Genomic DNA, 24560 nt, shown 5'->3' with positions numbered 1-24560 from the left:
GTCTATGGGGTCGCACAGAGTCGGACATGACTGAATCAACTTAGCAGCAGGAGCAGCAGGTAGATGATAATAAATGATCAATAGATAATAAATGTATGATTGATAGATGATAAATAAGTAGACAATAAAATGACAGATAATGATAGATAGACGTGGATATGTGTATTCCCCACAGTGTCAGAAGAAAGAAAGCCCTGTCTAACCGCAATGGACACCAGTGGGAGCAAACTCTGGGAGACAGTGATGGACAGGGAGGCCTGGCATGCTGCAGCCCATGGGGTCTCAAAGAGTCGGACACGACTGAGTGTGAACAACAACAACCTCTTGCTCTGAGTTGGAACCTTCAGTCGTCTCCTCAGTCCTGAGGGAAGCCCTCCTGAGCCACAGGCCTCTGAAGTTTCAACCCAACACCATGGTTCTCTCCGCCCAGCCATGACCCAGTATGCCCACAGAGGAGAAGTTCAGTTCAGTGTCTTCATGGTGTCAGCGACGTCTGTATGCCCCACTCCCAACCCAGGAGGAAGAGGATGTGAACTGCCTTCACTACAGGGCTGAGAACCCAAAACAACTGCACAGCTTCCTGTAAGTGTGGGTCACTGGACAGAGCAGTGTGCCCTTCATCAGAGGAGCAGGGCTGAGGCTGGTGAGCAGCCTGAACGCGGGATCATGTCCATGGTTCCTCCCTCGCTGCTCTGTCTTGGTCAGTCGGGGAGAGAGGGTTAGGTACAAATAGACGGCTAAGGACGGCAGGGCTGGTGGTTCTTTAAGGCTAGGCTGTTCTCACCAGGTGTTTCTTTCTAGGGTTGTGTCTGAGCCAGAGCACTTGGGCACAGAAGGGTGAGTGTTCTGTGTGATACTCCTGAGGACCCAGCAGGGTTTAAGCCAGGTATCAGGTCTCTTGGCCGCTGGAAAGAGGGGACTCAGACTTTACAGCGGGGGCTGTAAGAGGGGGAGAAATAGAAGGGTGGAGGGAGAAACGCTTGTGTGTCTATTACCTGTTCCCTGTGTTCTAGGAAATCTCCCCCCACCTCTTATGACAGCTCTGCCTGGATCCACAGTTCCATGGAAGCGTCATGTGACCCTCCTGTGTCAAGGACCTAAACGAGCTGAGAGGTACAGGATATCAAGAGTGGGAAGTCCTGAGCCCATGGACAAAGAGGAACAGATCACGTCCAGGAAGACCAACGCTTTGAGTATCGCAGAGATGACATTTGAGAAGACAGGGCTGTACCACTGCTCCTATCAGAGAGGAGGCCGCTGGTCCCAGTTCAGTGACCCCCTGCAGCTGGTGATGACCGGTGAGGGGGACACAGAGGCAGTGGAGCCGGGACTGACCCCTCTGCCGAGGGAAGGACCAGGCTTCGGGGACAGGAAGCAGGAGGACCAAGCCTTGTCCTTGGGGAGGTCTCAGGGATGATGCCGAGAGACTTCCTCAAGGGGGAGGGGGGCGAGGAGGGGAGAGAGACCAGAGCCACGTCTGCTCCCAGGGACAAAAAGGGACAGTGCCTACGTGACCCTTCCCTTCATCGCTGAACTTCCTTCTTTCTCAGGAGCTTATGACAAGCCCTCCCTCTCCAGCATGGCTGGCACAGTGGTGGCTCCGGGGGAGACTGTGAAGTTGCAGTGTTTCTCCAATATCAACTATGATGTATTTATCCTCACCAAAGAAGATGGAGATCACGTCACCCAGAACCAAAGCTCTGTCCCCCAGGACGGAGGACGCCAGACCATCTTCCTCTTGAATCCAGTCTCCTCCACACAGGCGGGGACCTACAGATGCTACGGTGCCTTCCACGACAACCCCTACGTGTGGTCTCAGCCCAGTGACCCACTGCAGCTTCAGGTCGAAGGTGAGGAAGAAGCCCAGTCCACCCACCTGCTCCCCGCCATGGGGGCTGACTGTGTGCGCTTAAAGCACTGGCTGGGGAAAAGGATCGCAAGAGGGGGTGTGTGTGAGTGCCATCGGCTTAACACACATCTCTGAGGGACGGGCGGGGGACGGGCCATGTGGGTCCCTGGGACTCCGGGAGGTGAGAGCCTGACTGAGCAGATAAGGAAGACCTCTCCCACTTCACCTCTGTTTTCAGGAACTACTGACTCTCCCAGCATCACACAGCCCAGACATTCAACTGGTGAGTAACTGAGTTTAGGTGGAAAACTGAGAAGAGATTCTGTGTTCCCTTCTCTCTGACCTGGAGTGTTAGCTGCATGGATGCAGATGTATATGTTATATATTATATGGATATACGTGTGTGTTAGTTGCTCAGTCGTGTCCGACTCTGTGACCCCACAAACTGTAGCCCACCAGGCTCCTCTGTCCATGGGATTTCCCAGGCAAGAACACTCGAGTGGGTTGCCATTCTCTTCTCCAGAGGATCTTCCTGACCCAGGGATTGAACCCTGGTCTCTCGCATAGCAGGCAGATTCTTTACTGTTTGAGCTACAAGGAACTCCATGTATATATATGTATTTTTTATATATGTAACTATTATTAAATATCATATATGCTTTGCAGAAAATATTTACATAGACTATATTAATACATGTGTTATATGTATTTTCATTTTTGTTAGAATAAAAATGTGTCACATAATGACTGGTTGGGAAAAACAGAGTCACACAGTGTAACAGAACAAGACTGACAGAAGGGGCTAGTGATTTAGAAGAGGTCTCAACAAGCAAGTCCCTTGTGGGTGTATTTTTAACAGACACTGGGATGAAATCAGAGGGGTGATCCTTGTAGAGAGCGCAGGACAGGCAGAGGAAGCTGCCCTGGGCCAAGACACAGAGGTAGAGACACGCTCAGGAGCCCATGGGTAACAGAGGCCAGCGTGTCTGCTGCGGGAATGGTCAAATCACAGGAGATACTGAGCGAGGAGCAGGCCAGGCTCTGGGCAGGGACTGGCAGCCTCCAGTGCCCCAGTCCTGTTTTTCTTGACCCCAGAAGTGCAGTATCAGCACAACACCCATAATGACAGGAGGAAAGAAAGGTGTTTAATGCTTACCCCGAGGGAGTGGGCTGGGTAGGCTTCCCACCAGGTCCAGAGGTCTGCAGAAATGAGCTTGAGTTTTAGGATCCTTTAGAGGCATGGACAGCTTCCCTGGTAGCTAGTGGTAAAGAATTTACCTGCCAAGTAGGAGACCCAGGTTCAATCCCCAGGTCAGGAAGATGCCCTGGAGAAAGGCAAGGCAACTCACTCAATACCCTTACCTGGGATATCCCATGGATGGAGGAGCCTGGTGGGCCACAGTCCATGGGGTCACAAGGACACAGCTGAGTGACTAATCAACAACCACCAACAGGAATCGGCCATTCTACCTCCTCTCTCTCAGCGCCTACGGCTTGGCATCCTTCGGTGGAGACTCAAGTCCGCCTGAGCCTGGCTGCCCTGCTTCTCCTGGTCATGGTTGTCCTGTTGGCTGAAGCCTGGTGCAGCCAGGGGTGTGTCTCAGTGAAGTCAGATGAGCCCCCACCCCAGTGGACTGACAAGCGCCAATGACCCTCTGCTGGCATCAAAGCACTATGCTCACCTGTGGTGGCAGCGGTTCCAGGGCCCTGTCTGGGTCACCCATCCGATACAGCAGTGTACTCGCTTCCTGTTGAACCTGAACAACGTACCAGAGGCACTGTGGACGAGAGCAGCCCACTGTGAATTCTCTTTCAGTTCTAGAGAGCAGAAGTCTAAACCCTGTCTCCAAGCCTGCACTACTTGCTACTTTCCCGTTGGTGTTCTTGCCTTTTCGAGCTTCTAGACTCTGCCTGTGCTCCCTGTCGTGGAGCTCCGTCCTCCAGACACAGGAGGGGAGCGCCCCTTCTCCTCTCTGACCTCTGCTTCCTTCCTCCCTTCTTGCCTCACACACCCCACCCTCCTGCTTCCCTCTTGACGAACACTTATGGGGACCTGCCGGTGGTCCAGTGGTTAAGAATCTGCCCTGCGATGCAGGGGATGTGTGTTTGATGCCCAGTCAGGGAACTAAGATCCCACAGGCTGCAAAGCAGCTAAGCCTGTGAGCAGCAACCAAATGAATAAATAAATAAAAATAAAATTATATTTAAAAAAGACCCGTGACTACATGGGGCACCACCCCCTGCCCATGACAACCTGCGATAAGCTCCCACCCAAGACCCTTAATTTCACCACATCTGCTGCTGCTGCTGCTAAGTCACTTCAGTCATGTTCGACTCTGTGTGACCCCATAGACGGCAGCCCACCAGACTTTCCCATCCCTGGGATTCTCCAGGCAAGAACACTGGAGTGGGTTGCCATTTCCTTCTCCAATGCATGAAAGTGAAAAGTGAAAGGGAAGTCACTCAGTCATGTCTGACTCTTCGCAACCCCATGGACTGCAGCCCACCAGGCTCCTCCATCTATGGGATTTTCCAGGCAAGAGTACTGGAGTGGGGCAGTGTCCCTTTTGACATGGAGGTTCTGGATAGCTCTGCAAAACTATAATTAGAAGGCTGTTACTCACCCTGCCTCCTGGAGATCACTGAGTCTGATCTTTGAGCCAGAAATCCTTGCTTTTATGCACTGTCTCACAGGAGAGACTTTGAAACAAGCAGGTTTTTTGTTTTGCTTTAATATTTAAGTCTTTATTGAATTTGTTACAATTTTGCTTCTGTTTTACGTTTTGGTTTTTTGGCCACGAAGTATGTTGGATCGTAGGTCCCCGACCAGGGATTGAACCCACAGCCTCCTCATTGGGAGACAAAGTCTTAACCACTGGACTGCCAGGGAAGTACCTGGGAATAAATGTTTAACACTTTAGACAGTTTCAATTTAGAACAGGATGTGATTCAAACAGAGATGATGCTTAATAAACTTTGCTTATGTGTAATGTGTACATTCCTTAGAGTGGTTGTTCTTGCTGGGTGGCAAATGGGTCTAGGGCTAGAAATGCCAATTTTTTTTCCTTCAATATAGCCCTTGTGAAAGTCAAAGTCACTCAGGCGTGTCTGACTCTTTGTAGAATTTAAAAATTCTAGAAAGCAAGTGGAGAAGATGATGGTACCCAACTCCAGTACTCTTGCGTGGAAAACCCCATGGATGGAGGAGCCTGGTAGGCTGCAGTCCATGGGGTCGCTGATGGTTGGACATGACTGAGGGACTTCACTTTCACTTTTCAGTCTCATGCATTGGAGAAGGAAATGGCAGCCCATTCCAGTGTTCTTGCCTGGAGAATCCCAGGGACGGGGGAGCCTGGTGGGCTGCCGTCTATGGGGTTGCACAGAGTCGTACAGGACTGAAGTGACTTAGCAGCAGCAGAAGAAGAAAGCAAGTATAAAAGCATGAACATTCATATTTGTTGGTTGGTTTGGAGAATTAAATTACACAGATGATTGTGATGTTAACAACTGTTCCTCTTTGGGTTTGGGGGTTTGGGTTTTTGTTTCTGAGAAGAAACAGCTTTCAAAGCATGAGACTAAAACAACAGAATCACAGAAAGGCTAACTCACCCCCTCTTATACTTGAGCTGAGGAAATAGTTTGGCGACTTCTTACCTCCAAGCTGTTTAAGTAAATAATAAATACCCTTGCACTTAAACCTCCGTGGATACCTCACAGAAAAACAGAGACACTAACTGATCACGTGCTCTTCAGTCTCACCTCTGCCCCAAGACTCGACTCAGCTGGCTGCCATTGGCTGCTATTCCCTCACCAATGTCCCCTCCTTCTGCCTGTTCCTTACTTTTTCTGTGTCAGCATAGACCTAACTTTCCTTGGGTGTTTTCTCTGAATGCCTTCTCAGAGTCGGCTAGGTGTCCCTGTCATGTTCTAAATGACAGCTGAGTTCTGAAAAGTGGTAAGTATATGGTGAGCCATTTGCTCTCTTTGCAGGCACTCAGGTCTGTTCTCATAGGGCTTCCCAGGGAGCACTAGGGCTGAAGAAACCACCTGCCCATGCAGGAGATGGAAAAGACCCACATTCAATCCCTAGGTCCAGAAGACTCCCTGGAGAAAGAACTGCCAACCCACTCCAGTATTCTTGCCTGGGAATTCCCATGGACAGAGAGGAGCCTGCTGGGCTACAGTCCACGGGTCACACAAAGGGTCAGACCTGACTGAGCACACATAGAGCACCAAAGCAGGAGTGGTGATGTATGACCATATGAGCAAGGCCATAATCCTATGAAACTTAGTTTGAAAAAGCAAAAGTGTGAATTTTAAATCATTTCATGGGTTACAAAAGGCTAATTTTCTTTTTTTTTTTTTTTCAGTCATTTAAAAATCCTGAGGCCATGCAAAAACAGACAGTGGGTTTTAGAACTCAGTGATCCTCTCGTAGAATCTTTCCTCCAAAACGTTGAGTCCAAGTAACTTGAGAGCAAAGACAAGCTAAACAAAGCATCTGGAGATGGTTCTCCTAGAAACAGTGATGGGGGTGTTCTCGGGATTCCCTTTCAATGCCCTGGATGGAGGGAAAGAGGTGGGAGGAGGGAGAGAAATGATACAAAGATAGAGGACATTAGACATTGACAGATAGATAGATAAGTAAGCGAAAAATGATATGTATAAACGATAGATAGGGACTTCCCTGGTGGTCGAGTGGCTAAGACTCCATGCTTCCAATGCAGAGGGCATGAGTTCAACCCTGGCCAGGGGACTAAGAGCCCACATGCCACAGGGCATGGCCAAAGTTAAATAAATAAAATAGTCTATTTCCAGGCTGTCTTAAAAAATAAAAATAGGGAATTCCTTGGTGGTCCAGTAGCTGAGACGCCTTGCTCCCAATTCAGGGGACCTGGGCTTGGTCTCTGGTCAGGGAACTAGATCCCACCTGCGGCAGCTAAGAGTTCGCCTGCTGCAACTGAAGATCCTGTGGGTCACAAGTAAAACCTGGTGTGGTAAGATAAACACACAAATAACTGGATATTTCAAATAAAATAATAGATGATTGCTTGATAGACAGTAGAGAATGAATAGATGGTAGATAGATACAAACAGATTATTAATAGATAAATGACATCTAGATGTAGATATAGATAAGTGATTATTGTTGCTATTGTTTAGTCCCTAAGTAGTGTCGGACTCTTTTCGAGTCCATGGACTGTAGCCCACCAGGCTCCTCTAGTTCATGGGATTCTCCAGACAAGAACATTGGAGTGGGTTGCCATTTCCTGCTGCAGGGGATCTTCCCGGCTCACGGATAGAACCCACGTCCTCTGCGTTGCAGGCAATACTTCACCACAAGCCACCATGGAAGGCTGTAGATAGATGATAGAATTAGACAAATAAATGGTAGCTAGGTGGAAATGGCAACCCACTCCAGTATTCTTGCCTGGAGAATCCCAGGGATGGGGGAGCCTGGTGGGCTGCCATCTATGGGGTTGCACAGATTCGGACATGACTGAATCAACTTAGCAGCAGGAGCAGCAGGTAGATGATAATAAATGATGAATAGATAATAAATGTATGATTGATAGATGATAAACAAGTAGACAATAAAATGACAGATAATGATAGATAGACATGGATATGTGTATTCCCCACAGTGTCAGAAGAAAGAAAGCCCTGTCTCACCGCAATGGACACCAGTGGGAGCAAACTCTGGGAGACAGTGATGGACAGGGAAGCCTGGCATGCTTCAGCCCATGGGGTCTCTAAGAGTCAGACACGACTGAGTGACTGAACAACAACAACCTCTTGTTCTGAGTTGGAACCTTCAGTCATCTCCTCAGTCCTGAGGGAAGCCCTCCTGAGCCACGGGCCTCTGAAGTTTCAACCCAACACCATGGTTCTCTCCGCCCAGCCATGACCCAGTATGCCCACAGAGGAGAAGTTCAGTTCAGTGTCTTCATGGTGTCAGCGACGTCTGTATGCCCCACTCCCAACCCAGGAGGAAGAGGATGTGAACTGCCTTCACTACAGGGCTGAGAACTGAAAGCAACTGCACAGCTTCCTGTAAGTGTGGGTCACTCGACGGAGCAGTGTGCCCTTCATCAGAGGAGCAGGGCTGAGGCCGGTGGGCAGCCTGAACACGGGATCATGTCCATGGTTCCTCCCTCGCTGCTCTGTCTTGGTCAGTCGGGGAGAGAGGGTTAGGTACAAATAGACGGCTAAGGAGGGCAGGGCTGGTGGTTCTTTAAGGCGGGGCTGTTCTCACCAGGTGTTTCTTTCTAGGGTTGTGTCTGAGCCAGAGCACTTGGGCACAGAAGGGTGAGTGTTCTGTGTGATACTCCTGAGGACCCAGCAGGGTTTAAGCCAGGTATCAGGTCTCTTGGCCGCTGGAAAGAGGGGACTCAGACTTTACAGCGGGGGCTGTAAGAGGGGGAGAAACAGAAGGGTGGAGGGAGAAACGCTTGTGTGTCTATTACCTGTTCCCTGTGTTCTAGGAACTCTCCCCCTGCCTCGTATCACAGCTCTGCCTGGATCCACAGTTCCAGCTAAGAGTCCTGTGACCCTCCTGTGTCAAGGACCTAAACAAGCTGAGGGGTACAGGATATCAAGAGTGGGAAGTCCTGAGCCCATGGACAAAGAGGAACAGATCATGTCCAGGAAGACCAACACTTTGAGTATTGCAGCGGTTACAACAGACAAGACAGGGCTATACCACTGCTCCTATCAGAGAGGAGGCCACTGGTCCCAGTTCAGTGACCCCCTGCAGCTGGTGATGACCGGTGAGGGGGCCACAGAGGCAGTGGAGCCGGGACTGACCCCTCTGCCGAGGGAAGGACCAGGCTTCGGGGACAGGAAGCAGGAGGACCAAGCCTTGTCCTTCGGGAGGTCTCAGGGATGATGCCGAGAGACTTCCTCAAGGGTGAGCGGAGCGAGGACGGGAGAGAGACCAGAGCCACGTCTGCTCCCAGGGGACAAAAAGGGACAGTGCCTATGTGACCCTTCCCTTCATCGCTGAACTTCCTTCTTTCTCAGGAGCTTATGACAAGCCCTCCCTCTCCAGCATGGCTGGCACAGTGGTGGCTCCAGGGGAGACTGTGAAGTTGCAGTGTTTCTCCAAAATCAACCATGATGTATTTATCCTCACCAAAGAAGATGGAGATCACGTCACCCAGAACCAAAGCTCTGTCCCCCAGGACAGAGGACGCCAGGCCATCTTCCTCTTGAATCCAGTCTCCTCCACACAGGCGGGGACCTACAGATGCTACGGTGCCTTCCTCAACAACCCCTACGTGTGGTCTCAGCCCAGTGACCCACTGCAGCTTCAGGTTGAAGGTGAGGAAGAAGCCCAGACCACCCACCTACTCCCCACCTTGGGGGCTGACTCTAGGCGGTTAAAGCACTGGCTGGGGAAAAAGACCGCAATGCAGGGGAGGTGTGAGCGCAATCAGCTTAGACTCCCATCTCTGAGGGATGGGCCAAGGACGGGCCATGTGGGTCCCTGGGACTCTGGGAGGTGAGAGCCTGACAGCAGATATAAGGAAGACCTCTCCCACTTCACCTCTGTTTTCAGGAACTACTGACTCTCCCAGCAGCACACAGCCCAGACGTTGAACAGGTGAGTAACTGAGTTTAGGTGGAAAACTGAGAAGAGATTCTGTGTTCCCTTCTCTCTGACCTGGAGTGTTAACCGCATGGATGCAGATGTATATGTTATATATTATATGGATATACGTGTGTGTTAGTTGCTCAGTCGTGTCCAACTCTGTGACCCCACAAACTGTAGCCCACCAGGCTCCTCTGTCCATGGGATTTCCCAGGCAAGAACACTGGAGTGTGTTGCCATTCCCTTCTCCAGAGGATCTTCCTGACCCAGGGATTGAACCCTGGTCTCTCGCATAGCAGGCAGATTCTTTACTGTTTGAGCTACAAGGAACTCCATGTATATATATGTATTTTTTATATATGTAACTATTATTAAATATCATATATGCTTTGCAGAAAATATTTACATAGACTATATTAATACATGTGTTATATGTATTTTCATTTTTGTTAGAATAAAAATGTGTCACATAATGACTGGTTGGGAAAAACAGAGTCACACAGTGTAACAGAACAAGACTGACAGAAGGGGCTAGTGATTTAGAAGAGGTCTCAACAAGCAAGTCCCTCGTGGGTGTATTTTTAACAGACACTGGGATGAAATCAGAGGGGTGATCCTTGTAGAGAGTGCAGGACAGGCAGAGGAAGCAGCCCTGGGCCAAGACCATGACGTAGAGACCCGCTCAGGAGCCCACGGGTAACAGAGGCCAGGGTGTCTGCTGCTAGGGAATGGTCAAATCACAGGAGATACCGAGCGAGAAGCAGGCCAGGCTCTGGGCAGGGACTGGCAGCCTCCAGCACCCCAGTCCTGTCTTTCTTGACCCCAGAAGTCCAGTATCAGCACAGCGCCCATAATGACAGGAGGAAAGAAAGGTGTTTAATGCTTACCCCGAGGGAGTGGGCTGGGCGGGCTTCCCACCAGGTCCAGAGGTCTGCAGAATGAGCTTGAGTTTTAGGGCCCTTTAGAGGCATCGACAGCTTCCCTGGTAGCTCAGTGGTAAAGAATTTACCTGCCAAGTAGGAGACCCACGTTCAATCCCCAGGTCAGGAAGATGCCCTGGAGAAGGGCATGGCAACTCACTCAATACACTTGCCTGGGATATCCCATGGATGGAGGAACCTGGTGGGCCACAGTCCATGGGGTCACAAGGACACAGCTGAGTGACTAACCAACAACCACCAACGGGAATCGGCCTTTCTACCTCCTCTCTCTCAGCGCCTACGGCTTGGCATCCTTCCGTGGAGACTCAAGTCCGCCTGAGCCTGGCTGCCCTGCTTCTCCTGGTCATGGTCGTCCTGTTGGCTGAAGCCTGGTGCAGCCGGGGGGGTCCCTCAGTGAAGTCAGATGAGCCCCCGCCCCAGTGGACTGACAAGCACCGATGACCCTCCGCTGGCATCAAAGCATTGTGCTCACTTGTGGGGGTGGCGGATCCAGGGCCCTGGCTGGGTCACCCATCCGATGCAGCAGTGTACTCGCTTCCTGCCGAACCTGAACAACGTACCAGAGGCACCGTGGACGAGAGCAGCCCAATGTGAACTCTCTTTCAGTTCTAGAGAGCAGAAGTCTAAACCCTGTCCCCAAGCCTGCACTACTTGCTACTTTCCCGTTGGTGTTCTTGCCTTTTCGAGCCTCTAGACTCTGCCTGTGCTCCCTGTCTTGGATTCCGTCCTCCAGACCCAGGAGGGGAGCGCCTCTTCTCCTCTCTGACCTCTGCTTCCTTCCTCCCTTCTTGCCTCACACACCCCCACCCTCCTGCTTCCCTTTTAACGAACACTTATGGGGACCTGCCAGTGGTCCAGTGGCTAAGAATCTGCCCTGCGATGCAGGGGATGTGTGTTTGATGCCCAGTCAGGGAACTAAGATCCCACAGGCTGCAAAGCAGCTAAACCTGTGAGCAGCAACCAAATGAATAAATAAATAAAAATAAAATTATATTTAAAAAAGACCCGTGACTACATGGGGCACCACCCCCTGCCTATGACAACCTGCGATAAGCTCCCACCCAAGACCCTTAATTTCACCACATCTGCTGCTGCTGCTGCTAAGTCACTTCAGTCGTGTTCGACTCTGTGTGACCCCATAGACGGCAGCCCACCAGACTTTCCCGTCCCTGGGATTCTCCAGGCAAGAACACTGGAGTGGGTTGCCATTCCTTCTCCAATGCATGAAAGTGAAAAGTGAAAGGGAAGTTGCTCAGTCATGTCTGACTCTTTGCGACCCCATGGACTGCAGCCTACCAGGCTCCTCCATCCATGGGATTTTCCAGGCAAGAGTACTGGAGTGGGGCAGTGTCCCTTTTGACATGGAGGTTCTGGGTAGCTCTGCAAAACTATCATTAGAGGGCTGTTACTCACCCTGCCTCCTGGAGATCACTGAGTCTGATCTTTGAGCCAGAAATCCTTGCTTTTATGCACTGTCTCACAGGAGAGACTTTGAAACAAGCAGGTTTTTTGTTTTGCTTTAATATTTAAGTCTTTATTGGATTTGTTACGATTTTGCTTCTGTTTTACGTTTTGGTTTTTTGGCCACGAAGTATGTTGGATCGTAGGTCCCCGACCAGGGATTGAACCCACAGCCTCCTCATTGGGAGACAAAGTCTTAATCACTGGACTGCCAGGGAAGTTCCTGGGAATAAATGTTTAACACTCTTTTCAATTTAGAACAGGATGTGATTCAAACAGAGATGATACTTAATAAACTTTGCTTATGTGTAATATGTACATTCCTTAGAGTGGTTGTTCTTGCTGGGTGGCAAATGGGTCTAGGGCTAGAAATGCCAATTTTTTTTTCCTTCAATATAGCCCTTGTGAAAGTAAAAGTCACTCAGGCATGTCTGACTCTTTGTAGAATTTAAAAATTCTAGAAAGCAAGTGGAGAAGATGATGGTACCCCACTCCAGTACTCTTGCCTGGAAAACCCCATGGATGGAGGAGCCTGGTAGGCTGCAGTCCATGGGGTCCCTGAGGGTTGGACACAACTGAGCGACTTCACTTTCACTTTTCACTCTCATGCATTGGAGAAGGAAATGGCAGCCCACTCCAGTGTTCTTGCCTGGAGAATCCCAGGGACGGGGGAGCCTGGTGGGCTGCCGTCTATGGGGTTGCACAGAGTCAGACAGGACTGAAGTGACTTAGCAGCAGCAGAAGAAGAAAGCAAGTATAAAAGCATGAACATTCATATTTGTTGGTTGGTTTGGAGAATTTAAGTTACACAGATGATTGTGATGTTAGCAACTGTTCCTCTTTGGGTTTGGGGGTTTGGGTTTTTGTTTCTGAGAAGAAACAGCTTTCAAAGCATGAGACTAAAACAACAGAATCACAGAAAGGCTAACTCACCCCCTCTTATAGTTGAGCTGAGGAAATAGTTTGGCGACTTCTTACCTCCAAGCTGTTTAAGTAAATAATAAATACCCTTGCACTTAAACCTCCGTGGATACCTCACAGAAAAACAGAGACACTAACTGATCACGTGCTCTTCAGTCTCACCTCTGCCCCAAGACTCAACTCAGCTGGCTGCCATTGGCTGCTGTTCCCTCACCAATGTCCCCTCCTTCTGCCTGTTCCTTACTTTTTCTGTGTCAGCATAGACCTAACTTTCCTTGGGTGTTTTCTCTGAATGCCTTCTCAGAATCGGCTAGGTGTCCCTGTCATGTTCTAAATGACAGCTGAGTTCTGAAAAGCAGTAAGTATATGGTGAGCCATTCTCTCTCTTTGCAGGCACTCAGTTGTGCTCTCATAGGGCTTCCCAGGGAGCACTAGGGCTGAAGAACCCACCTGCCCATGCAGGAGATGGGAAAGACCCAGATTCAATCCCTAGGTCAAGAAGATGCCCTAGAGAAAGAACTGCCAACCCACTCCAGTATTCTTGCCTGGGAATTCCCATGGACAGAGAGGAGCCTGCTGGGCTACAGTCCACGGGTCACACAAAGGGTCAGACCTGACTGAGTGCACATACAGCACAAAAGCTGGAGCGATGATGTACGACCATATGGGCAAGGCCATAAATCTATGAAACTTAGTTTGAAAAAGCAAAAGAGTGAATTTTAAATCATTTTCGTGGGTTACAAAATGCTCGTTTTCTTTGTTTTTTTTTTTTTTCTTCCGTCATTTAAAAATCCTGAGGCCATGCAAAAACAGACAGTGTGTTTTAGAACTCAATGATCCTCTCTTAGAATCTTTCCTCCATACAGTTGAGTCCAAGTAACTTGAGACCAAAGACAAGCTAAACAAAGCATCTGGAGATGGTTCTCCTAGAAAGCAGTTATGGGAGTGTTTTCAGGATTCCCTTTCAATGCCCTGCATGGAGGGAAAGAGGTGTGACAAGGGATAGAAATGATACAAAGATAGAGGACATTAGATATTGACAGATAGATAGATAGTAAGCGAAAAATGATACATACAAACAACGGATAGGGACTTCCCCGGTGGTCCAGTGGTTAAGATCTGTGCTTCCAATGCAGGGGGCATGGGTTCAATCCTTGGCAGGGGCACTGAGATCTCACATGCCACAGGGCATGGCCAAAATTAAATAAGTACATAAAATAGTCTATTTTCAGAATCAACCTGCCTGACTTCAGGCTCTACTATAAAGCCACGGTCATCAAGACAGTATGGTACTGGCACAAAGACAGAAATATTGATCAATGGAACAAAATAGAAAGCCCAGAGATAAATCCACGCACATATGGACACCTTATCTTTGACAAAGGAGGCAAGAATATCCAATGGATTAAAGACAATCTCTTTAACAAGTGGTGCTGGGAAAACTGGTCAACCACTTGTAAAAGAATGAAACTAGAACACTTTCTAACACCATACACAAAAATAAACTCAAAATGGATTACAGATCTAAACGTAAGACCAGAAACTATAAAACTCCTAGAGGAGGCAAACATAGGCAAAACACTCTCCAACGTAAATCACAGCAGGATCCTCTATGACCTACCTCCGAGAATATTGGAAATAAAAGCAAAAATAAACAAATGGGATCTAATTAAAATTAAAAAGCTTCTGCACAACAAAAGAAACTATTAGCAAGGTGAAAAGACAGCCTTCAGAATGGGAGAAAATAATAGCAAATGAAGCAACTGACAAACAACTAATCTCAAAAATATACAAGCAACTCCTGCAGCTCAATTCCAGAAAAATAAACGACCCAATCAAAAAATGGGCCAAAGAACTAAATAGACATTTCTCCAAAAAAGACATACAGATGGCTAACAAACACATCAAAATATGCTCAACATCACTCATTATCAGAGAAATGCAAATCAAAACCACAATGAGGCACCGTTTCACACCAGTCAGAATGGCTTCGATCCAAAAGTCTACAAGCAATAAATGCTGGAGAGGGTGTGGAGAAAAGGGAACCCTGTTACACTGTTGGTGGGAATGCAAACTAGTTCAGCCACTATGGAGAACAGTGTGGAGATTCCTTAAAAAACTGGAAATAGAACTGCCATACAACTCAGCAATCCCACTGCTGGGCATACACACTGAGGAAACCAAAAGGGAAAGAGACACGTGTACCCCAATGTTCATCGCAGCACTGTTTATAATAGCCAGGACATGGAAGCAACCTAGATGTCCATCAGCAGATGAATGGATAAGAAAGCTGTGGTACATATACACAATGGAGTATTACTCAGCCATTAAAAAGAATACGTTTGAATCAGTTCTAATGAGGTGGATGAAACTGGAGCCTATTATACAGAGTGAAGTAAGCCAGAAAGAAAAACACCAATACTATACTAACACATATATATGGAATTTAGAAAGATGGTAACCATAACCCTGTATACAAGACAGCAAAAGAGACACTGATGTATAGAACAGTGTTTTGGACTCTGTGGGAGAGGGAGAGGGTGGGATGATTTGGGAGAATGGCATTGAAGCATGTATAATATCATATAAGAAATGAATCGCCAGTCCACTTTTGATATCCTGTTCGACACAGGATACAGGATGCTTGGGGCTGGTGCACTGGGATGACCCAGAGGTATGGTACGGGGAGGGAGGTGGGAGGGGGGATCAGGATTGGGAACATGTGTACACCCGTGGCAGATTCATGTTGATGTATGGCAAAACCAATACAATATTGTAAAGTAATTAGCCTCTAATTAAAATAAACAAATTTAAATTTTAAAAATATATAAATAAAAATAGGGAATTCCTTGGTGGTCCAGTAGATGAGACTCCTTGCTCCCAATTCAGGGGACCTGGGCTTGGTTTCTGGTCAGGGAACTAGATCCCACCTGCGGCAGCTAAGAGTTCGCCTGCTGCAACTAAAGACCCCATGGGCCACAAGTAAGACCTGGTGTGGTCAGAAATACACACAAATAACTGGATATTTAAAATAAAAATAAAATAATAGATGATTGCTTGATAGACAGTAGAGAATGAATAGATGGTAGATAGATAACACACAGATTATTAATGGAAACTCACGTCTAGATGTAGATATAGATAAGTGATTGTTGTTTCTGTTCTTTAGTCACTACGTCATGTCGGACTCTTTTCAACCATGGACTGTAGCCCACCAGGCTCCTCTGTCCATGGGATTCTCCAGGCAAGAATATTGCAGAGTGTTGCTATTGCCTCCTCCAGGGGATCTTCCCAACCCACGGATAGAACCCACGTCCTCTGCATTGCAGGCAATGCTTCACCACGAGCCACCACAGAAGGCCATAGATAGATGGTAGAATTAGATAAATAAATGGTGGCTAGGTAGATGATAGTAAATGATGGATACATAATAAATGCATGATTGATAGATGATAAATAAGTAGACAGTAAAATGACAGATGATGACAGGTAGACATGGATATGTCTATTTTCCACAGTGTCAGATTAAAGAAAGCCCTGTCTAACCTCAATGGACATGAGTGGGAGCAAACTCTGGGAGACAGTGATGGACAGGGAGGCCTGGCATGCTGCAGCCCATGGGGTCTCAAAGAGTCAGACACGACTGAGTGTGAACAACAACAACCTCTTGCTCTGAGTTGGAACCTTCAGTCGTCTCCTCAGTCATAAGGGAAGCCCTCCTGAGCCACGGGCCTCTGAAGTTTCAACCTGACACCATGGTTCTCTCTGCCCAGCCATGACCCAGTAAGCCCACAGAGGAGAATTCAGATCAACATCTTCATGGTGTCAGCGACGTCTGTATGCCCCACTCCCAACGCAGGAGGAAGAGGATGTGAACTGCCTTCACTACAGGGCTGAGAACTGAAAGCAACTGCACAGCTTCCTGTAAGTGTGGGTCACTCGACGGAGCAGTGTGCCCTTCATCAGAGGAGCAGGGCTGAGGCTGGTGGGCAGCCTGAACGCGGGATCATGTCCATGGTTCCTCCCTCGCTGCTCTGTCTTGGTCAGTCTGGGAGAGAGGGTTGGGTACAAATAGACGGCTAAGGAGGGCAGGGCTGGTGGTTCTTTAAGGCGGGGCTGTTCTCACCGAGTGTTTCTTTCTAGGGTTGTGTTTGAGCCAGAGCACTTGGGCACAGAAGGGTGAGTGTTCTGTGTGATACTCCTGAGGACCCAGCAGGGTTTAAGCCAGGTATCAGGTCTCTTGGCCGCTGGAAAGAGAGGACTCAGACTTTACAGCGAGGGCTGTAAGAGGGGGAGAAACAGAAGGGTGGAGGGAGAAACGCTTGTGTGTCTGTTACCTGTTCCCTGTGCTCTAGGAACTCTCCCCCCGCCTCGTATCACAGCTCTGCCTGGATCCACAGTTCCAACTAAGAGTCCTGTGACCCTCCTGTGTCAAGGACCTAAACAAGCTGAGGGGTACAGGATATCAAGAGTGGGAAGTCCTGAGCCCATGTACGAAGAGGAACAGATCACGTCCAGAAAGACCAACACTTTGAGTTTCACGGAGGTTACAACAGACAAGACAGGGCTGTACCACTGCTCCTATCAGAGAGGAGGCCACTGGTCCCAGTTCAGTGACCCCCTGCAGCTGGTGATAACTGGTGAGGGGGACACAGAGGCAGCAGAGCCGGGACTGACCCCTCTGCCGAGGCAAGGACCAGGCTTCGGGGACAGGAAGCAGGAGGACCAAGCCTTGTCCTTGGGGAGGTCTCAGGGATGATGCCGAGAGACTTCCTCAAGGGTGAGCGGGGCGAGGAGGGGAGAGAGACCAGAGCCACGTCTGCTCCCAGGGGACAAAAAGGGACAGTGCCTACGTGACCCTTCCCTTCATCGCTGAACTTCCTTCTTTCTCAGGAGCTTATTCCAAGCCCTCCCTCTCCAGCATGGCTGGCACAGTGGTGGCTCCGGGGGAGACTGTGAAGTTGCAGTGTGTCTCCAAAATCAACCATGATGTATTTATCCTCACCAAAGAAGATGGAGATCCCATCACCCAGAACCAAAGCTCCGTCCCCCACGACGGAGGACGCCAGACCATCTTCCTCTTGAATCCAGTCTCTTCCACACAGGCGGGGACCTACAGATGCTACGGTGCCTTCCACGAATATCCCTACGTGTGGTCTCAGCCCAGTGACCCACTGCAGCTTCAGGTCGAAGGTGAGGAAGAAGCCCAGTCCACCCACCTGCTCCCCGCCCAGGGGGCTGACTGTGTGCGGTTAAAGCACTGGCTGGGGAAGAGGATCGCAAGAGGGAGTGTGTGTGAGTGCCATCGGCTTAGACACACATCTCTGAGGGATGGGCCGGGGATGGGCCATGTGGGTCCCTGGGACTCTGGGAGGTGAGAGCCTGACAGCAGAAATAAGGAAGACCTCTCCCACTTCACCTCTGTTTTCAGGAACTACTGACTCTCCCAGCATCACACAGCCCAGACATTCAACTGGTGAGTGAGTTTAGGCGGAAAACTGAAAAGAGATTCTATATTCCCTTCTCTCTGACCTGGAGTGGAACGGGGCTTACTACAGACAGGGCCAGCTTTTTAAGAAGGTTTCTGATGTCTTGGGGAATGGAGAACACAGATATAGCAGGTGGGGCTGCTCTTCCTAAGGGAAAGAAGATTAGACAGTCTACAGATTGCAGATAAAGCTAATAGGATCCATAGATACCATTTATCGGTGATCCATAATTGACAATATTCTAAAATTCATTTATCAGTGATCCGTAATTGACAATATTCTGGACTTCCCTGGTGGCTCAGACAGTAAAGCATCTGCCTACAATGCGGGAGACCTGGTTTCATTCCCTGGGTGGAGAAGATCCCCTGGAGAAGGAAATAGCAACCCACTCCAGTATTCTCGCCTCAAAAATCCCATGGACGAAGAAGCCTGGTAGGCTACAGTCCATGGGGTCACTAAGAGTCGGACATGACTTCACTTTCACTTTCATTTTCCACGGAGCTCTCTCCCAGAAGGGTTAGTCTCTCAATATCAGCTCAGAATAATCCAGATGATCAGATAACCTTGTTCCCTGGTGACTTCATCCCTAGACTGCACTGAGTACACACAGATTATGAGAGCTGTTCCTACAACAAATTCCCTGTCAATGTCTTTCCCCTCCTCTGAGCCTCATTTCCTTCAGGGATGTAGACGCAAACTCTGTACAGGATTAAGGACTGTTGGATTAAGGCAGTGGTTGTGACCACTGTCACTTCTTTCTTATGTCTTGAGAAGAATTTAGTATGAACTTAGGTGAAGGCAATGGCACCCCACTCCAGTAGTCTTGCCTGGAAAATCCCATGGGCAGAGGAGCCTGGTAGGCTGCAGTCCATGGGGTAGCGAAGAGTCGGACACGACTGAGCAACTTCACTTTCCCTTTTCACTTTCATGCATTGGAGAAGGAAATGGCAACCCACTCCAGTGTTCTTGCCTGGAGAATCCCAGGGATGGGGGAGCCTGGTGGGCTGCCGTCTATGGGGTTGCACAGAGTCAGACACGACTAAAGCGACTTAGCAGCAGCAGCAGTATGAACTTGCTTCCTGTCCCAAGACATCTCTCGGAGTCTGTACTGTGTGTGTGTGTGTGCATGAGTGTGTGTGTATTGGGGGGGGCCATTCATAGACAGATGCCTATAAGGAGCTTCCAAAACTGGAGGGGTCCTCAAGAGGAAGGGTTTGCTCTTGGACTCCTTGCTCTTGAGTTGACCATGCCCTCCTAGAGGTTAGACAAGGGCAAGAGAAAACGAGGAGAAAGCAAGATCCAAGACAAAAGGTGCCCCCGTTCTCAGGACTTTCTCAGAGAGTAATAACAGTCTGCTTTGAAATGGGTGTCCCCTATTTCAAAGTCAGACGGGGCACAAGGCCGAGGGCCTGAGGGCCGTGGGGGGAGAGAGAGAGAGAGGATCCGAGGGGATGGGGTTTCACTCACCCTTGTAACCGATGGATGAAAAGCAGGCCGGTATGTGGATGTCAGTCCAGCAAGGCAAGTGGAGGGTCCCATCCCAGAGCTCGTCTCAGTTTCTTGGCAAAAGAGGGGACCACCGGAGGTGGGCTTGGGAGAAGAGCCCACCCAGCTGCAGCGGATCTTCCCTCCTGGGTTTCAGCACCAGAATTAAGGCGAGTGCAGAGAAAAAGAGAGTGAGCCAGGCAGTCAGGCAAGAAAAGGAAATTTATTAGAGGGAAAAGAGGGGTGACTGGCTCTTAAGGAGAACCAGCCTCCTCCCTTTCTTACGGAGTCCTTTTTATACCCCACCAATGAAAAATTCTCTGAAGGGATGGTCATGTAGCCAGAGGTCTGGAATCTGGTGATCTCGCAGCTTTGAGAAGATGGGCGCCAGTGAGATAACAGGGTGCCATATGGGCAATTTGGTCAGTCTCACAGATCGCTGTGAAACTTTATTCTTTGTTTGTGAGGTCGACATAATGAGCTGCCTTATCAATGAGACCCCATTTGGGCCCTATCACCTATGAGATGGATAGAAACTTGATTGGAAAACTGGGGGCAGGGTGGGGGGATGGGGGTGTGAAACGTGTGCTCTATCCACCTCACAGCCTATTTGTTTTTAAAAACATATATTTTTTTTCTGTATTGGAATCTAGCCAACACAGAAAGAATTCTTTTTGTTGTCCATGGTTGCTTTTGTGTAATGAAATGCATACTTTTCCTACACATTTCCATATGATGGCTCAAGTCAGTTCTTGGAATGAGCCCTCCCCTGAGCTTGGCTAACACCATATTCTTGATTCACCACCGCTGGCTCTTTTCTGAGCTGTGCTTCCTCTGCGCCAGCAGTCAGTAAATATTTCCTGTAATAGGCCAGTTACTCAGTGGCCGGATAGCTGGTCTCTTTCTCAACTGCTCAACTCTGACCCTGTGCACAAAAGCAGCCACTGACAATATGCAGAAGCAAGTGAGCCGAGGTCGAGCTCTGATGAAACGATAGATACAGGCACTGAAGCTTGAATTTCAGTTCGTTTGCACTTGTCGCAAATTTCATTCTTTCTTTTTATTATTATTATTATTATTGGATTACAGTTTTTAAATGTAAGTCTATTCTGAGCTCGAGGGCCACAGGAAAACACAGGTGGGCGGGGGGTTGATCTGTGTGTCATCATGTGCTGGTCTCTATAAGGATACAAATTTCCATTTCTGAGTGGCTTCTCTTTTAAATCTTTATTGGATTTGTTACAATGTTGCTTCTGTTTTATGTTTGTTTTTTTTTTGGTGGGGGGTTGGCCATGAGATATGTGGGATCCTAGCTCCTCCATCAGGGATGGGACAAGCACCCCCTGCATTGAAGGCGAAGTCTTCAGCACTGGACCTCCAAAGACATCCCTCCAAGTGCTCTGTTATCTATGACTTCATGCAGCAAGCAAACGAGGTGGTCAAAGCTCATTCCTTTTCTAAGAAACGGGGTCAGCAATTCTGAGCTTGGGGATTGTGGTGGGGTCTGAGGAAATACTCAGAAACCATGCTATGTGTGAAGGCTCTTTACACAGGGTGCCTGCTCCAGCACTATGTCCTCTTTGCAGCCCCGTCTGGCAACCGAGCCTCCCAAGACAGACGCCTAGGCATCTGGATCGGTGTCCCGGTGGCCGTGGGTCTCCTGCTCCTAGTCTTCCTCATCTTCTTCATCCTCTACTGTCTGCGCAAAGCCAAAAACAGTAGGTTCTTGACAGCAGGAGGGGGAGCCTGTGCAGAGATCCCTGGGACACAAATCCCACTGGGGAAATGGGGCAGGGCATTTGCTGGGGGAGGAGGAGGGGCTGAGGGGTCGAGAAGCAATAAGGGGTGGGCTGTTTTGCTTGTTCACGCTGTGACTGTGGTAACTGCCTTCCAGACGACAGGGCTGGAGGGAATCGACAGCCACCCTCCCGAAAACATGACCCTCTCCTTGTTATGTTCACGAGATTGTTGTTGTTGTTGTTGCTGTGTCGCTTTTCATTATCAAAGATGAAAAAATGAGAAAATTCAATCGGGGAAGATGAGATGTAAACACTCTCTTAAGCTGCTGGTGGAAGGATACACGGATTCACAAACATAGTCACCACGGCATTATTTACAATACTACAAAACAATGTCATAAAACAATATATAACCTATATACCAAAACGGTGTCATAAAACAGAAGATATAAACTATACACGATGCTACAACTAACGTAGCCATTTAAAAAATTGTTTAGGAAACACCTTTAGTGACAAAGAGAAATATTGAGGCTATAATGTTGTGTTTAATATTACAGATATAGAGAACAAACTAGCAGTGACCAATGGGGAGGGGAGGGGCAATTAAGGGGTAGGGGATTAAGAGGTGCAAACTAGTAGGTATAAAATAATCTACAAGGATGGGACTTCTCTGGTGGTCCAGTGGCTAAGACTCCACATTCCCAATGCAGGGGGTACAGGTTTGATCCCTGGTCAAGGAACTAGATCCCACATGCCACAACTAGGGGGAAAAAAAAAAGATTCCAAGTGCCCCAACAACAAAATGGGGAATATAGCAATATTTTATCATAACTATAAGCAGAGTTTAACCTTTTAAAACTGTATATCATTATACTGTATACCTGTAACTTATATTGTATATTCAACAGTACTCCAGTTTTTTAAGAAATGACCCTCTCTTTGTCTGTTCGAGCTGCTGTAACAGAACACCATAGACCAGGTGCTTCAAACATCCAGCATTCATTTCTGACAATTCTGGAGGCTGGGAGGTCTGAGATGTAGGTGCTGGGATTTAGTTCCCAGTGAGGGTTCTCTTGAAGATGGTCACCTCTCCTGGCAGAGAGAGTGAGCTAGAGCTCTGGCTCAACATGAGAATCCCACCCTCAGGACCCCATCAAAACCTCAGTTCCTCCCAGGGGCACCATCTCCAAACACCATCATGTGCAGGTCCCCCACTGCAGCAGGTGAATCTGGGGGAAGGGGGAGTGGGGACACAGATACACGGTCCATAACAACCTCCCCTTTCCCTCTAGATGCTGAGAGGAAAGAGAGACACCCAGAGGCAGCTGGCCAGGTGAACGGACAGGTGAGGGCTTCCTCCCCTAGACTGTCCCTTGGACGCCTCCTGTCACAACCCCATCTCATATTCTCCCTTCCTTCCTCAGGCCTCTGAAGCTGCAGACCCGCAGGAGGTCACCTATTCCCAGGTGACCTGCCATGTCCCCCACCAGGGGACAGCTGGGACCCCTTCCTGGGTGCCCAGATAGACCCAGAGCAGTGAGTATGTGATGCTGGCCTTCAAATAAGCCAGGCACCAGGGCCAGCACTTCATCTGGGCAGCAGAACTCACAGCTACCTCTGGTAGCTCCCTCCTCTAGAACTGAGGCTCCAAACCTGAAAGTCAGCCTGGTTGAGGGAGCCCACATTCCTCAGAAGGTCCTGCTGCCCCCACACACACACACCCGGAAATCTAGAGACCTCAGCAACATCAGCCAGTCAGTCCCAGAATCTCTAATTGCCCAGGAGTTCCTGAGACCCTCTGAAGTCACCAGAAGAGTGACAGGGTAATGTTTTGTAAGTCTTCATTATTCATTAATTAAATGTTGTTGTTCAGTCTCTGTCATGTCCGACTCTTTGCAACCCCATGGACTGCAGCACGCCAGACTCCCCGTCCTTCACTGTCTCCCAGAGTTTGCTCAGATTCATGTCCATTGAGTCGGTGATGCCATCCAACCATCTCATCCTCTAACGTCCCCTTCTCCTCCTGCCCTCAGTCGTTCCCAGCATCACAGTCTTTTCCATTGAGTCGGCTCCTCCCATCAGGTGGCCAAAGTATTGGAACTTCAGCTTCAGCATCAGTCCTGCCAATGAATATTCAGGGTTGGTTTTCTTTTGCCATGACAAGGCTGTGATCCATGAAGGGGATTAATTAATAAGTAAGTGTACTTAAATCCTCTTGGGTACCAGGTTTTATGTTACAGCCTTCTGAAAACAAAAGCTGAGAATGTTCATAACCTACTATAAGAAATACTAAAGGAAGTTCTTTAAGTGAAGAAAAAAATATACCAGATGAAAATTTGAATCTATATAAAGGAATGAGAAAGGACTGAACATTGGCTTTTAAGGAATCTATCAGGAGTCTTGAGTGAGTGACAGGAAATTCTGATAGTTTTTTGACGTTTTCTCTAAAAGTCTCCACTTAGAGGCTAATGGGTGCCAATTAACTGAAGGTCCATGAAAATAAATTTGAAATCGGGTTTCCAGTTCAGATAAGTCCTAAGAGATAAATACTCTCACTCACATTGTTTCTGTATGATTGGTGCTTTATTTTGCAAATTGACTATATGTAGGGGCACAGGAAAGATCCTAAAACCATCCCTCTTGTTGAAGAGTTTGTTGTCTAGCAGGGGTCAATAAACTAGAACCCACAGGTCAAACCTGGCAAGTCACTAGTTTTGTTCCATACATGTTACATTTTTACACTTTTCAATACTTTTTTTTTGCTTTTTTCCCTGGTGGCTCAGAAGGTAAAGAATCCACCTGCAATGCTGGAGACCTGAGTTTGATCCCTGGGCTGGAAAGATCCCCTGGAGGAGGGCATGGCAACCCACTCCAGTATCCAGTATTCTTGCCTGGAGAATCCCATGGACAGAGGAGCCTGACAGGCTACAGTCATGGGGTCGCAAAGAGTTGGACATGACCGAGCAGCTAAAATACACATGACACAAAATTTACCTTTTTAACCATTTTTAGGGACCTACTGGATGTCAGTGGTTAAGATTCCACACTTCCACCACAGGGGTCATGAGTTCAGTCCCT

The 24560-nt window shown here is 48.5% G+C and overlaps 3 protein-coding genes across 8 annotated transcripts; all 3 read left to right on the top strand.

Moving 5' to 3' along the window:
• The first annotated feature begins 595 nt into the window (after positions 1 to 595).
• On the top strand, positions 596 to 7745 carry LOC133231100 (leukocyte immunoglobulin-like receptor subfamily A member 6). 3 transcript variants are annotated; one of them, XM_061389338.1, is made up of 6 exons: positions 596 to 700; positions 802 to 837; positions 1014 to 1298; positions 1551 to 1850; positions 2088 to 2132; positions 7495 to 7745. In XM_061389338.1, the coding sequence occupies exons 1-6, from the start codon at positions 667 to 669 to the stop codon at positions 7629 to 7631; spliced, it is 837 nt and encodes a 278-aa protein (XP_061245322.1). In that variant the 5' UTR covers positions 596 to 666; the 3' UTR covers positions 7632 to 7745. The 3 variants fall into 3 exon arrangements, with proteins under 3 accessions (XP_061245322.1, XP_061245320.1, XP_061245321.1); XM_061389336.1 differs by lacking the exon at positions 7495 to 7745 and adding an exon at positions 3304 to 4060 and having other exon boundaries at positions 1041 to 1298; XM_061389337.1 differs by lacking the exon at positions 7495 to 7745 and adding an exon at positions 3334 to 4060.
• A 143-nt stretch (positions 7746 to 7888) lies between these two features.
• LOC133231102 (leukocyte immunoglobulin-like receptor subfamily A member 6) lies at positions 7889 to 12157 on the top strand. 2 transcript variants are annotated; one of them, XM_061389346.1, is made up of 6 exons: positions 7910 to 8021; positions 8123 to 8158; positions 8335 to 8619; positions 8873 to 9172; positions 9411 to 9455; positions 10659 to 10683. In XM_061389346.1, the coding sequence occupies exons 1-5, from the start codon at positions 7988 to 7990 to the stop codon at positions 9449 to 9451; spliced, it is 696 nt and encodes a 231-aa protein (XP_061245330.1). In that variant the 5' UTR covers positions 7910 to 7987; the 3' UTR covers positions 9452 to 9455; positions 10659 to 10683. The 2 variants fall into 2 exon arrangements, with proteins under 2 accessions (XP_061245328.1, XP_061245330.1); XM_061389344.1 differs by lacking the exon at positions 9411 to 9455 and having other exon boundaries at positions 7889 to 8021; positions 10659 to 12157.
• Positions 12158 to 16684: 4527 nt separating this feature from the next.
• On the top strand, positions 16685 to 23357 carry LOC133231097 (leukocyte immunoglobulin-like receptor subfamily A member 6). Of its 3 annotated transcripts, none has more exons than XM_061389330.1 (8): positions 16685 to 16808; positions 16910 to 16945; positions 17122 to 17406; positions 17660 to 17959; positions 18198 to 18242; positions 21327 to 21458; positions 22775 to 22827; positions 22907 to 23357. In XM_061389330.1, exons 1-8 carry the CDS (start codon positions 16775 to 16777, stop codon positions 23006 to 23008), a joined length of 987 nt encoding a protein of 328 aa, XP_061245314.1. In that variant the 5' UTR covers positions 16685 to 16774; the 3' UTR covers positions 23009 to 23357. The 3 variants fall into 3 exon arrangements, with proteins under 3 accessions (XP_061245314.1, XP_061245316.1, XP_061245315.1); XM_061389332.1 differs by having other exon boundaries at positions 16697 to 16808; positions 21281 to 21458; positions 22907 to 22951; XM_061389331.1 differs by lacking the exon at positions 22775 to 22827 and having other exon boundaries at positions 16697 to 16808; positions 21281 to 21458.
• The last annotated feature ends 1203 nt before the right edge of the window (positions 23358 to 24560 follow it).

This window comes from Bos javanicus, chromosome 18, assembly GCF_032452875.1.
Source record: "Bos javanicus breed banteng chromosome 18, ARS-OSU_banteng_1.0, whole genome shotgun sequence".
Classification (NCBI taxonomy): Eukaryota; Metazoa; Chordata; class Mammalia; order Artiodactyla; family Bovidae; genus Bos; species Bos javanicus.
The sequence above is the reverse complement of the archived record's forward strand: the minus strand, read 5'-3'. Positions and strand labels throughout refer to the sequence as shown.

Coding starts and splice junctions, on each gene's coding strand:
- LOC133231100 (XM_061389336.1), top strand. CDS start 667: ATGTCCATGGTTCCTCCCTCGCTGCTCTGTCTTG. Junction 701..801: donor TCCCTCGCTGCTCTGTCTTG/GTCAGTCGGGGA, acceptor GTTTCTTTCTAG/GGTTGTGTCTGAGCCAGAGC. Junction 2,133..3,303: donor ACAGCCCAGACATTCAACTG/GTGAGTAACTGA, acceptor AACCACCAACAG/GAATCGGCCATTCTACCTCC.
- LOC133231097 (XM_061389330.1), top strand. CDS start 16,775: ATGTCCATGGTTCCTCCCTCGCTGCTCTGTCTTG. Junction 17,407..17,659: donor CCTGCAGCTGGTGATAACTG/GTGAGGGGGACA, acceptor CTTCTTTCTCAG/GAGCTTATTCCAAGCCCTCC. Junction 18,243..21,326: donor ACAGCCCAGACATTCAACTG/GTGAGTGAGTTT, acceptor TCCTCTTTGCAG/CCCCGTCTGGCAACCGAGCC.
- LOC133231102 (XM_061389344.1), top strand. CDS start 7,988: ATGTCCATGGTTCCTCCCTCGCTGCTCTGTCTTG. Junction 8,022..8,122: donor TCCCTCGCTGCTCTGTCTTG/GTCAGTCGGGGA, acceptor GTTTCTTTCTAG/GGTTGTGTCTGAGCCAGAGC. Junction 8,159..8,334: donor GAGCACTTGGGCACAGAAGG/GTGAGTGTTCTG, acceptor CCTGTGTTCTAG/GAACTCTCCCCCTGCCTCGT.